The sequence below is a fragment of the Camelina sativa genome, chromosome 19 (genome assembly GCF_030686135.1).
Source record: "Camelina sativa cultivar CO46 ecotype springtype chromosome 19, ASM3068613v1".
NCBI classification, from domain to species: Eukaryota; Viridiplantae; Streptophyta; class Magnoliopsida; order Brassicales; family Brassicaceae; genus Camelina; species Camelina sativa.
The window spans coordinates 25,148,994-25,163,729 of NC_141898.1; the positions used below are offsets into that span (position 1 = coordinate 25,148,994).

Sequence of the window (14,736 nt, forward strand, 5' to 3'; positions counted from 1 at the left end):
TTTATTTTTTAATGAGAAATAATAATTCATCCGATATAAATATAGTTGCGTCTTGAGTTGACATCAAACGCGTTTTGCTAACGGATATATATTTCGTATGCAGAATTAACCGTTGATTCATCAGAAACACTAATCGGACGGTATTTCCACGATTGACGGTTACCCCACCATGTAAAAAGATCGTTAGTTTAGGCCTAGTAAGAGCTCGTGCTAAGTGGGTAAGTCCAATAAGGCCCATTAATTCAAATTCTGAACTCTGACGCTCCTCTTTTGTGTCTCCCTGTTGTCTCGACCGTTACAATCTATATTATTATTTTTGAAGTACATTTTATGTTATGCCCTTGAAATTTTAGTTATTTAATTTGTTTTATTTACAACATTAATCCCTAACTATTTTCCTAAAATAATAATTCCTGGAAACTCATTTAATTGAACTATTTAAATCGACTTAATTTGATATATTTATTGCCATAAATAGCTTGACAACATCTATACATTTCGATTTTTCCAAAAACAACTCTACGCATTAAATTTTTAATCCCATAAAAATCTCCAAACCTATTTTAATATATCTTTAGAGACTGTATGATCTCTTAAATTTAAATGACACAGCCGAGTTTGAATAACAAATGATTACAATCGCAATAATTATTATAACGTTAATAAAGTTCATAAAAACGAGAACTCAACTTTAGAAACTTAATAATAAGGTAATTTTAACTTTAGCATCAAGAAAAACATTTAATATAATATATACCGTGTTAAGAAACTGAATATTATTATGCGATAATGTTATCAATTCAAATAGGAAAACACTAAAATCTCTCTTTTATTGCTATGGATCGTAAACTCCTTGCTCATCAAGCATTTTCCATATATAAATATCAACTTCACAAACAAAACACAACACACAACCAAAACTACTAATATGACGGTTTTGAAACACGAGTTAAACCACTAATATGACGGTTTGTTGTTATATAGCGGGACATGTTATTAACATGATTGTTTGAATTAACATTAGTATAAATATAAAATATTATTAATTCGGTTTTGAAACACGGGTTAAATCTTCCTTTAATTATTTGGTCAATACCACTGATATAAGAATATTAGACATATTAAATCAGGGTAATTTAACTAAAATTTTGTAAAACAATTAAATCATTGGTAAAATTGTGACTTAATCCGACAATAGCTTATAAATTACATATTTATGTATTTATTTCCTCTATTATTGTTCTAATAATTGAAAATCCAAACAAAATTATTATTTAATTAAAAAAACAAACTAAATATAAAAAACAAAAAAAATTAAAATGTTATTATTTTTTTAAAAATTGTCCCGCGGTGTACCGAGGATTAAAATATAGTATAATTGGAAAAATGATTGCCAGCTACTTGATGTATACGCCAACACATAGCCACACATACAAACAATATAAATGTTCTGTTATATGAACTATTGTCATCATATAATGATATTCATAAACAAACATAGGTTATGTGTACAACACCATAAACATTAAATTTTGGCCGGAATCCGGCATTGATCAGTGTTGACCGGCGTTGACCAATGTTGACCAGCGTTTTTTTCCTAAAAATAATATTTTTTTTTGTTTTTATATAATTATTATAAATAAATAAATTAATTAAATGATTTGTATAATTTAAAAAAACAAAATATAACAACAAAAAGTTATATGACAAAAAAATATAAAAAAATTATGTACCAAAAAAAATTAAAAATATTATGACGAACAAAATTTGTGGTATATCTAGTAACTAATTTTGTTTATACAGAAAATATACCAAAAATAATATAATAAAACGATACCACCAAAATTTTATGTTTAGTATATTTTTTTATAAAACTATAACAAATATATACCTTTCCGTTTTAAAAATCATTTTTTTGTTTTGTATTTTCAAAGATGGGGTTTTTAAATATTTTTTTCTTTTTTACTTATTTATAAGATTATGTCATTTAAAATATATCCAAGGCATTGCCAACTATTTCTTTGATTTTAATAGATCAACCTTTGATTTTACAAAATCAACTCTTTTTTTCTAACTATTTGCTTGATATATGTCTTTTATGTAAATAAATAAAATTTTCATTATTTTCTTCCTTTGTTTTTCTTATTAGAAACAAAGAAATAGTTGGTAATGTCTTGGATATATTTCAAATGACATAATCTTATAAATAAGTAAAAAGAAAAATATATATTTAAAACCCCCACCTTTAAAAATACAAAATAAAAAATGATTTTTAAAAGGAAAATGTATATATTTGTTATAGTTTTATGAAAAAAATCTACTACGCATAAAATTTTGGTTGTATAGTTTTATTATATTATTTTTGGTATATTTTCTGTATTAACAAAATTAGTTACTAGATATATCACAAATTTTGTTTGGCATATAATTTTTAATTTTTTTTTGTATATAATTTTCTTGTATTTTTTGTCGTATAATTTTTTGTTGTTATATTTTGTTTTTGTAAATTATACAAATTATTTAATATTTTTATTTATTTATCAAAGATACATAAAAACAAAAAAATGTTATTAAGAAAAAAGAAAAAAATTGAATATTTTTTCTGGTCAATGCTGGTCAACATTGGTCAACGCCGGTCAACACTGGTCAACGCCGGATTCCGGCCAAAATTTAATCTTTATGGTGTTGTACATATAACCTATGTTTGTTTATGGATGTCCTTATGTGATGACAATAGTTCACGTAATTAACAAAACATTTATATTGTTTGTATGTGTGGTCATGTGTTGGCGCATACTTCAAGTAGTTGGCAATCATTTTTTCAATATAATATATCAAATATTAATTAAACTGAAGAACGATAATAGAAAGTTTAACAATTTCTTAAATGTTAAGTAAAATTTAGAAAAAAAATGGTTAACTAGATTAGAGAATACATGGTCACACATACCAAATATACTATTGTATACTCAACTATACAAAGTATATTTATTACATGGCCACATGCATGAACTATATGACGTTATGTGGTCAACACCATGAACATACAATCTGGTACATCGGTCGACTGACTCCGGCGAAAACCAAAGTTGACTCCAGCGTTGACCAGAAAAAATGTATTAATTTTTTTTTTCTACTAAAAATCAAAAATAATAAATATTATATATAAACTTATTTGGTTATTCATGATTAAGAAACATATCCAATTCAATATCTAAATATTTTAATATATATCTCATGTATTCATTCTTATAATTAGTTAATTTTTATTTTTAAGCTAAATTAATGATTCAATAAAAATCATTAATCATTATTTATAAGATATATATATATATATATATATAAATATTTGATAATCAGATTATTTAAATACTACAAAATCAATAAAATCAAATTTTACTACTTTCATTAAAAAAAAAATATGCAAAAGATTTAATATATGACTTTTTACTCTAAAGTTTTGCATGGTAAATGTTGTATAAAATTTTAGATACTTTTACTATAAAATTTACATACTCTTAATAACATGTAAACAACAACAAAATAAATTCACAATACTTACTTCTAATATATAAAAGATAAACATACAAAAAAATTGATTTTAACAAAACAATATATTTGAATTGAGGGTATGTTTGCAAAAAGGTATAGAATAAGAGTATTTTTGCAGAATACCTTTATATTACATATTGAAAATAATTATCAATGATTTTTATTTAACTATTAGTTTAGCTTTAAATATAAAAATTAACTAATTATAAGAATGAATACATTATAGATATAAAAAAATATTAAAATATTATATTGAATATGTTTTTAATCATGAAAAACTATTAATGATTTAATATAATTTTAAAAAAAAAACAAAAAATTAGAATACATTTTTTTAGTCAACGTTGGTCTTCGCCGGAGCCAGTCGACCGGTATACTGGATTGTATGTCTGTAGTGTTGACCATATAACGTTATATAGTTCATGCATGTGGCCATGTAATACATATACTTCGTGTAGTTGAGAATAAAATAGTATATTTGGTATGTGTGACCATGTTTTCTATTATACTTCATATAGCTAGCCATCTTTTTTTCTTGTTCTTATCTTAATCATTTTACAAATGGAAACAAATCTACATCTTTATTTTCTTTTAACTGTAATCTACTGAACTAATTTGTCACATATGGCTAGAAAAAATATACCTCTTGCGTTTATTTTTGTTAATATATATAAAATAGATCGATTATTTTAAACTTATCACATTTAACTAAAAAATACCTCTAACATTTTGTAGGGGTTATTGGCTTGAGATTTGAATAGAGTTTTAAAAACTTTAAATGTTATGTAAAATATGTTGTTATTAGATCTAGATTTTGTTAAAATCTGCTAAAGTTTATTGTTGTTATTAGTTTGTGATTTGTAAAAAATTATTTAAAATCTTAACAAGTTTGAGTTATTGGATTCAAATTTTTATAAAGTCATTAAATTTTTTGTGTTATTCAATTAAAACAAAAAAATCTAAAATTGTTAATGAATTCAATTATTATGTTATTGGTTCATGATTTTATACACTTTCTTCACAAAATAAAATCATGGAAAGTATCACAAAAATATAGAGATTGTTTGATGCATTTTACAAGTTTTTAAAAAACTAATCAACAAAACTATAGAATACTATCTAGTAATCTTTAAAAATCTTTCACTTGTTCACTAAAAAAAATATAAATTAGATTCAAACAACACCTCCTTATTTGTGTTACTATATAAGTATATATGAACACATACAAAATGTAAAACAACAACAACAACAAATAATATCATAAAAATGGCTAGCACAAAGAAAATGTTGCTTGCATTTGTTCTCACTATTCTCTTTGTCACATCTTCAGTTCATTGTGATGATAACACTCCCGGTACTAGCTTATTATTATACACACTATCCATTTATCTTTATAGATATATTTTATTCTCTTATGAATCTATATTTGTTTTAAATAGGTTTTGGAATAAAGGGAAGGTTCTTATGCTACCAACCAGCTCCATGTAAAATGGAGGAGACGATGGATGCACCCAGTTTTGTCTTAAAGAGATAAACGATCAATTATATGGTAAATGTATGGATGGTACATGTTGTTGTGTGATAGAGTAATAATCTATCCAAAGATTTGTATTGCTAGTTTGCTACTTCAATAAAGTCACGAATTTTCATACAGTTTTGTTAAGTTTCGGAACTCCTTAAGCCTAAACGAATGAATCACTTATACATAATCAAACAAAGATTCAAACCATGAAACTAAGAGGGGTTATTGGTTCTATGATTTTAATGGATTTGGAAATCCAAACAAAAATCATGTGTTATTCAATCATTGATTTTAAAATACTTATCAAAATTATGTGTTATTGGTTCTATGATTTACAAATACTTGTTAAAATCCAATGTTATTCATTTAATGATTTGTTTTTGGATTTCAAAATCCACGTTATGTTTTAAATGGATTTGAATGGATTTGAAAGTGTAAAATAGAAGGATTCAAATCCAAGGTTAAAACAAGTTATTTCAAAATCCATGTCTTTTGATTTTTAGAATTTACAATTTCACATGGATTTAGAAATCACCTCTCCAATAACAGCAATACAAAACAAAGAACACAAGTCCATGTAGCTTCTCTTTGATTATGCTACATCGAACTTAAAAATAAATGATCTTATAACATAATAGTAATATACTAGATTTAGGACCAGAGCTAGAGCACGGGTTGAAATTCCTTTTATTTATACTGTAATTTTTATATAAAATATAATTTATGTAATTGTTTTTAAAAGTTGTTGTGAATAAAAACATTATGCAACAAAATCATATGCTAAATATGAGGACATGCAATTTTTTTGAGATTTCTTATGATTGTTCCACGAATTAGCCTAAAATTTTTGAAAATTTATCAAATCAATCATAATAAATATTATTTCTGTTATTTTGATATATAGTTGCTAGTATAATCGAAAATCACTATTAATCCGCGGAAGAGTGATTAATTTTTGAGATTTTGTTGCTTATATACAGTTAATTAAATATTTAGTGGAGATTTTATTTTATTTTTTTAGAATATCATTTCTAAAAGGATCTGAAATCGAGATTTAACTAATGGTTAAAACCCATATAACCTATCAAATAATCAAATAATTAGTCTTATAACCCATATTATATAGTCTACAAAAAAAGTTGTGGACCCCCAGACCCAGCCCTCAGAGCCAATTCTTTTCCCGAAGTTACGGATCCATTTTGCCGACTTCCCTTGCCTACATTGTTCCATCGACCAGAGGCTGTTCACCTTGGAGACCTGATGCGATTTGAGAGGATTTGTTTAGTTAAAAATACAAAAATCCAAATCTCATGGTTTTAGGTGGGATTTGAAATACTTTTACCATAAATCGTATTAACTTCCCTAAAATCTATCAAAATTCCAAATTTCCTAAATCACATAAAATCCTCCAAAATCATTGTTTCAAAACACCCCCTAAGAGATTTATATATATTCATTCACGTATAATCGGGTTTTTGGGTATTTACCCAAACCGAACTCAAACCCAAACTACCAAAGAACTAGCCCCCATTCGGATATAGGTCATTAATAGGTTGGGATCGGAATTGGATTTCTCGATTCAGGTTTAGGTTCAGATTTCGGGTATTTCCAAAACCAAACAACTCGGCAGTTGCCAGTTAGAGATTACATTTTTTAAACACAACTAGGATTTAACCCGTGGTACACTGCGGGACAATATTTTTAGTTTAAAAATTTTAAAATTTATATTGTATTTATTTGTTATTTTATTATTGTTTTATTAATTTTTAAAATACAAAAATTTACATGTATTTGATATAAGTATTAAAAGTATAGGATTTTTGTAGTGTTTTCAAGGTTTTAACCCGTGTGCTATATATATAGTCTAGTAATATATTTATCTCCTGGTACACATTTAAAAGTGTGTTTTAAAAAAAAAACAATTCCACTTAACTCCCTATATGGGATTAATGCCAACCCGTCTCTCCAAAATCAAAATAAGTTTTTGCAAAAAAAAATAATAATCAAAATAAGTTTTTGCGTAAAAAAAAATCAAAATAATCAAACATACCGTGTAACCATGTCTTTTTTGACTGATGTGTGGATTTCAGTCCCTGAAATGATTAAAGCAGTATAGTAAGATTTATGTGAATAATAAAAGAGAATAATGGAAATTATGTTTTTGTGTGATTTTACAGTGCCAAGATCAGCTCCAGGTTTCCGCAGTGCTTCTTGTGTATTGACGCCACAAGTGAAAGACTTTCACTTGCACCTTCCATGCCGTCTTGTAAGGGTGGACATCTCTCAAAAAAACAAATGTTGCAGCCATTTCTCTTTTAGATATGAGGTTGTAGGTTTTAGTTGTAGATGTTTTGTATAGTTTTTGTAGTTGATATTTATATATCTAAATATACTTGATGAGGAAGAAGTTTTTTATCGAGACCAATAAAAGCAAAATTTAATTGTATTCCGTTTTTAGTTGTTTATATTATTACGAAACAATATTCAGTTTCTAAATAATATATATACTGAATTAAATGTATGTCTTTTTGCTAAAGTTAAATATTTGTGAATATTAGTTTTTAAATCATTCTAAAATTGGATTTTCGCTTTAGGAAATTTATTAATGTTAACTAGGTTTGATCCCGTGGTCCACAAGTGAAGAACTTTCACTTGCACCTTCCATGTCGTCTTGTAAGGGTGGACATCTCTCAAAAAAACAAATGTTGCAGCCATTTCTCTTTTAGATATGAGGTTGTAGGTTTTAGTTGTAGATGTTTTGTATAGTTTTTGAAGTTGATATTTATATATCTAAATATACTTGATGAGGAAGGAGTTTTTTAGCGAGACCAATAAAAGCAAAATTTAATTGTATTCCGTTTTTAGTTGTTTATATTATTACGAAACAATATTCAGTTTATAAATAAAATATACACTGAATTAAATGTATGTCTTCTTGCTAAAGTTAAATATTTGTGAATATTAGTTTTTAAATCATTCTAAAATTGGATTTTCGGTTTAAGAAATTTATTAATGTTAACTAGGTTTGACCCTGTGGTACACCACGGGCAATTTGTTTTAAAAAACTTTTGAATATATTATAAATAGATCAAGTTTCTTTGAGTTTTAATATAAATGTTACATTATTATATATGTGTGTGTTCTCACAGTAATTAATAAAAAGGTTAAAATAGATATTCATTATATATTAAAATAACTCAAATGTGAAATAATCTATATCCGAATATTCTTGTTTGGTTACAAAAATCCTAAAACAATTTTTAAAATATATATCCGTTTATAAAAATTCAAATCACATCATATGCTGAAAAAAATCTAAAAATTTCTTAACTTTTTGTATTAAATAGTAATTTAAATAATTAAATAAAAATGAAAGGAGAATTATATTTTAATCTAACATATTGCTTTAAATTAGGTAGATAGATTTTAGGAAATTAATATTATCAGATAAGGAAATCATTGTGTTTGGTTGTAAGGATTGTAGAGAATTTAGTTGGAACTTGTTTGGATACAAAGATAAGAGAGGATGACACAAAAATGTACTCCAAAAATGTTAAGATAGATATAATTATGGAGATTGTAAACTTTTGTTATGGAAAATTTGTTGTATGTCATTTAAATTTGAGAGATTCTAGCATCCATAAAAATAGTTTTGGAGATTTAAAGGGTTAAAACTTTAATGAGTAGAGTTGTTTTTGGAAAAATCGGAATGTATAGATGTTGGTCAATATAAGAAAATTTAGTATTTGAATTTCTCTGCAATGTTATTTATGGAATTGTTTTAGGGGTTAATGTTGTAAATAAAACAAATTAAATAACCAAAACTTCAAGGGCATAACACAAAATGTACTTCAAAAATAATATTATAGTTGCTACAATTTTTTAATGGGCCTATTTCCCGGTAATATAGTATGAAACAACCCTTCCCGATTTTTTTTTTATATAGTATTAATTCACTAGTGGTCTCATACCCACTAACAACCTATCAACAATCAACAACAGCGGATAACAAAAACAATTCCATTAAACCAATAAGAATTCCAACAATAACAATCCAATAACCAACAATGCAATAACCAAGTTCCAACATCCTACAATGTTCTATCAACTCAACACTAGCAATCTAACAATAGCTAGACCACAATCAATCAAGTCTCTAGAACATCCTCCTCCTCATCGCCCTGATTCCACGATCACATTTTGCCTTTATCTGCACCACAAACACAAATTGCAATGCATGAGTATTTTATAAACACTCAGTAAGGCAATTCTCCCATCTAATGGGTTATACACACAAGCAATATAGACATCTCTAACCATCAATAAACAATCAACAATCAACAATAACAAACCAGGACTCAGCATCGACCGACACCAACATGCATCGACCGACACCAGTTGGAGGTTGCATCGACCGACGCAAGATTTGCATCGCCCGATGCAAGACTAACTTGCATCGGCCGACGCATGCTCGACATAGCACGAAAACCCTAGATTTTACGCGCCATCCTCGCATTTACATCGACCGACGCACAAAGTGCATCGACCGAGCCGAGCATCGTTTTCCCCCGAAGCTTCTCGCCGGATCTTCGTTCCTACAACCACAAAACTCGATCCCAAGCCACAAGAAAGCTTCCCGACGTCCCAAATAACAAACTAACAAGCCTAACCACACATCACAAGCAAATCAGAGATATCTCCAGCTTAGATAAGCCATGGTCATGCACTTACCTTTGCCACAGAATAAATCCGAACCAAACACAGGAAGAAAACGCTCCTAGGAAGTTCCTACAACGATCTAAGCCTCAGATCTCACAGGAAAACGCCACAAACTTCCAAGAATCTCCCAAAAACGCTTAAGAACTGATAAGACCTCTTTCCTCTCTGGTTTCTCTCCCAAAACGGCTGAACTCGTCGAATGAGACAAAACACGACTTAAAGGTTTTCCCTAACCCAAAATGCAGCGTTTAACTTAACTCGTCCGCAGAAAACTGAACCTGCATCGACCGATGCACTATATGCATCGACCGATGCATTATATGCATCGACCGATGCAATCCCCTAAACCGGGATTCCGGTTCGCGGATGTTACAATTCTCCCCCACCAACAAGGATTCATCCTCGAATCTCGCGGCACCGTCCATAAGTCAAGGACCTCCGTGCCACCATCAACACGGCCCGCACGTCCCCCGACCGGACAAAACACCGTCAGCCAAGGTTTCTTGTGCGAATGTCGCAACAGCCCGCACACCTCCGACTGAACCCCGAGGTCTCCCCTAGTCAATATACTCACATCAAAAACACTATTTGCTCACAACTCCGTGCTTCCCCCGTCCGTGGTCGCAACCAACGAATCATGTCGGCTCGCTATCAGACCAATCGCCTTAAGCTACGATATCCAGGAAGTCACTCACGCACACTCCCCCTGCTCTCGGGTCGCAATCCTCGAGACATACCGGCTCACTGCCGAGCCTCGGCTCACAGCTACAGTATCCAGGGAGTCTCAAATATCCCGCTCTTGGGTCGTCACCCTAAAGCGTGCTCTCGGATCGTCATCCGAAGCAACATACCACTCCCACTCTCTGGCCACAAAGTCCATCGAGCTATCAGTATCACATGAGTTGGTCCCCCACGACCTTGAGCAACAAATCTGATGTCATCGAGTATCTCCCGACTAGATCTACCTCATCACTTCCCACAAAAATTTCCTTTTTAGAAACTTTCTAACTCTGAAAACTTCCTTTTTGTGGAAACTTTCTATTTAGGGAAACTTTCCAAAATAGAAACCCGAGCTATTTCTCTTTTTCCCATGACAACAACAATTAAACATAAAGAAAAATACTTATCTTATTAATCTAAAAAAATGTCATAATCGTTACAACCTCAACGAAAATACATAAGAAAAATAAGATACACAATCCAAGCCATCAACTTGCATCCCGAGTACCACCTCATCTTGGTACTTAGTCGCACAACCAACCACCCCTAAGCGACCAAGTATCAAGAGAGATGGGCTGGAATACTCCGTACCCGCTCCAGCCACGAACTACAACTTGGACCCGTCTAGACAAGCTCAAGTCGCGGTCTGCTTCTCGAACCACTTCTTAAACCTTGCCTTCAACCTCGCCTCTGGCACCCAAGTATGCTCCTCTACTCCATCACAGTCCCACAGGACTCTCATCAAAGAAATCTTCTTCTTCCGAAGTTCCTTGACTCTCCTCTCGAGCACCCTCAACGGTCTCGCCTCCAAGGTCATGTTGGGCTGAAGATCCTCAGGAATCTTAGCCAACAACTGATCACCCTCGTGAAGACACTTCCTCAGCATCGACACATGAAATACCTTGTAGAATGCACGCATAACCTCAGGCAACTCCAGACGATATGCCACTGGTCCCACCCGCTCAACTACTCTGAACGGACCCATGTACCTCGGACTCAGCTTAGTCTCTGCCAATGACCTGTTTGGACCCTGCAACATGGCCATCTTGAGGTACACTCTATCACCAATCTGAAACTCAAGATCCTTCCTTCTCTTATCGGCATAGCTCTTCTGCCGATCTTGAGCCTCCTTCATATTCAGACTCAGAACCCAATACAAGCAGGCACACCATGCAATCTGAATATCTCTCTCACGTACTTCTTGGCCAAAACCACTGCTCTATCAGTTTTCTTGATGTCCAGAAAGTGTGCAGACTTAGTCAAACGGTCCACAATGACCCAAATCGCATCAAACGTCCTCGACACACGCAATCCCACCATGAAGTCCATTGTGATCATATCCCACTTCCACTCTGGAATGGGCAAACTCTGCAATAATCCACCAGGAACCTGATGCTCAGCCTTCACTAGCTGGCAAGTATCACACTTCGCAACCCAGTCGGCTACGTCCTTCTTCATCCCGACCTAGTGATAATACCGCTTGAGGTCACGGTACATCTTGGTCGCTCTTGGATGAATAGATAACTTGTTCGAATGAGCCTCTCTCAGTATCTCCTGCCTTAAATCCTCACTCTTGGGCACACAGACCCGACCATGCACAAGGATAGTCTCATTAGCAGAGACCTGATACTCTGAACCCGCAGCCTTAGAGGCATTCACCAGCCCCCCATCACTCTCCTGAACCAACCGTACTCTGCTCAACAAATCCGCTCGATCAGCTGCCTCCAAACCCAAAGGTTCCTGTGAGATAGCACACAATCTCAATGCACTAATCTCACCTACCAACGCCTCCATATCTTGCTCCTGAGCCGAAGCCGCCCGCTTCCGACTCAAGGCATCTGCAACCAGATTAGCTTTACCAGGATGGTAAGTTATATCCAGATCATAATCTGTTACTAACTTCATCCAACGCCTCTGCCTCAAATCCAGCTCAGGCTGAGTAAAAATGTACTTCAAACACTTGTGATCTGTGTATACATGTACCTTTCCGCCATACAGATAAGACCTCCAAATCTTCAGAGCAAATACTACTGCTGCCATCTCCAAATCATGAGTAGCATAATTACCCTCGTGCTTCCAACTGATTCGAAGCGTAGGCTATAACCTTCCCCTACTGCATAAGCACACAACCCAACCCCACTCCAGAAGCATTTGTATACACAACATAGGGTTCGTTCTGCTCAGGCAGTGCTAACACTGGTGTGGTAGTCAACATCTGCTTGAGACTTGCAAAACTCGCCTCACACTCTGGTGACCACACAAATGGAACCTCTTTCCCTGTAAGCTTAGTCATCGGATGTGCCATACTCACAAAACCCGGAATAAACCTCCTGTAGTAACCCGCTAACCCCATAAAACTTCGGATCTCAGTGGCACTCTGCGGCCTCGGCCACTCCTTGATGGCCTGAATCTTCTCGGGATCCATTGAAACTCCCTCTGCAAAAACAATGTGGACTAAGAATCCCATCTCACACTACCAGAAACTGCACTTACTCAGTTTGGCAAACAACTTCTGCTCCCGCAGCTCCTCCAGAACTGCTCTCAGATGTATTGCATGCTCCTCAGGACTCTTGGAAAATACCAGGATGTCGTCGATGAAAATGATGACTGACACGTCTAGAAACTCCTGGAACACGCTAATCATCAATCTCATAAACGCAGCTGGCACGTTTTTTAAACCGAACGGCATCACCACAAACTCAAAATACCCGTATCTCGTCCTGAAGGCTGTCTTCCTCACATCTGCCTCATGTATTGGAATCTGATGATAACCCGATGCTAAGTCAATCTTGGAGAACCAAGTAGCACCCCTCAACTGATCCAACAACTCATCAATTCTCGGGAGAGGGTACTTGTTCTTCAAAGTGATCCGGTTCAAACCCCGGTAGTCAATACACAGCCAGAAATTCCCGTCCTTCTTCTTAACAAACAGCATCGGTGCTCTCCACGGTGAACAACTAGGACGGATAAAACCCTTACTCAACAAATCCTCCAGCTGCTTCTTCAGCTCTGCCATCTCTGCTAGAGCCATCCTGCAGGGTGCCTTAGACAACGGCGTTGTCCCCGGTTCCAAATCTATCGTGAAGGGATCAGACCGAGATGGTAGTAACCCTTGCAACGACTGGAACACATCCTCAAACTCCTCCACAACCCGAATACCTCCAACAGAAGACTGCCCCACTGACTCCGGCATCGAAATTGTAACCAAATTAGCCTCACGCCCCTTCTCGATCATCTTTCCAGCCTGCACAGCCGGGATCACGAGACTCCCCGAAGTTGGTCTTACTCCCTCAAAAACCAACTTCCATTCTGGACGCTCAAAGACCACTCTGCCCCTGTAACAGTCCAAATGCACCCTATGATGATGCAACCAATCCATACCCAAAATCACATCATACAACTCCACTAGACTGATAATCAAATCTGTCGGCCTCGATTCCCCCGCAATCTGAATCTCCACATCTCTCACCCAACCATAGACTCTCAGGAACTTCCCTCCTGCAACCCTGACAACACTCGTGCTCTCACCGGGATCTCCGCTGATACTAGCACTCTCCACGCACTCCAGAGTAATGAAGCAATGAGTTGCTCCAGAGTCAAACAAGACGTGAGACATAAACCCGCCCACCGACAAGGTCCCTACACAAACCTCATGTGTTGAGAACCTAACATTCAATCACAAGCAAAAACGGACATAATTTGAACTATTCAATTGACCAAATTCGAATCTTAGAACTTATACCTGTGATTGCTCATGCACTGGCGCCACCGGTCTCCACAGTCGAGTACACTCACGACGTCGGCTCGATCCAACCCACCTGCTGCACTCCTGGCTGACCTCCAGCCTGCACCGCTGCTACTGCCATCTGCTGCAACTTGGGAAAACGAGGCTTGATATGCCCGTCTCCCTGCAGTAGTAACACACTCGGGTATCTGTCCGCGGTTCCATCACCGCCCGCTGCTCCGTCACTGCCCGCTGCTCACCTCTCTACGGACAGTTGGTCACCTTGTGGTCCCTGCTACCACACCCAAAGCATCTCGCATCCCCGTACCTCGATCTCTGCATATCATCAAACTTCCGCTTCTGCCCCTGCGCAGGCTTGCCGTCCTTGCTAGGAACAGAATGCAGCTGGGACCGTTGTGGCTGCACCGAAGGACTAACCACAACCACATGTGACCTCAAGTCGTCCTCTATCCCAGCTGCAACCTCAACCAGCTCCGCT

General features: G+C 34.4%; 1 protein-coding gene and 1 pseudogene across 1 annotated transcript; one reads left to right on the forward strand and one right to left on the reverse strand.

The window, feature by feature from the left end:
- The first annotated feature begins 4,690 nt into the window (after positions 1-4,690).
- LOC109130907 (putative defensin-like protein 111) lies at positions 4,691-5,205 on the forward strand (annotated as a pseudogene).
- Positions 5,206-13,434: 8,229 nt separating this feature from the next.
- LOC147920998 (uncharacterized) lies at positions 13,435-14,379 on the reverse strand. The gene is made up of 4 exons (XM_087501332.1): positions 14,309-14,379; positions 13,912-14,178; positions 13,557-13,848; positions 13,435-13,470 (listed from the first exon to the last, which is right to left on the reverse strand). The coding sequence occupies exons 1-4, from the start codon at positions 14,377-14,379 to the stop codon at positions 13,435-13,437; spliced, it is 666 nt and encodes a 221-aa protein (XP_087357458.1).
- Positions 14,380-14,736: the final 357 nt, after the last annotated feature.

What these genes read in the sequence shown, in the direction of transcription:
- LOC147920998 (XM_087501332.1), bottom strand. Translation starts at nt 14,379, where the DNA reads ATGGCAGTAGCAGCGGTGCAGGCTGGAGGTCAGCCAGGAGTGCAGCAG. An exon ending in GGTTGGATCGAGCCGACGTC is followed by an intron (nt 14,179 to 14,308) that starts GTGAGTGTACTC and finishes ATTGAATGTTAG; the next exon opens with GTTCTCAACACATGAGGTTT. An exon ending in GGACAACGCCGTTGTCTAAG is followed by an intron (nt 13,471 to 13,556) that starts GCACCCTGCAGG and finishes TATCCGTCCTAG; the next exon opens with TTGTTCACCGTGGAGAGCAC.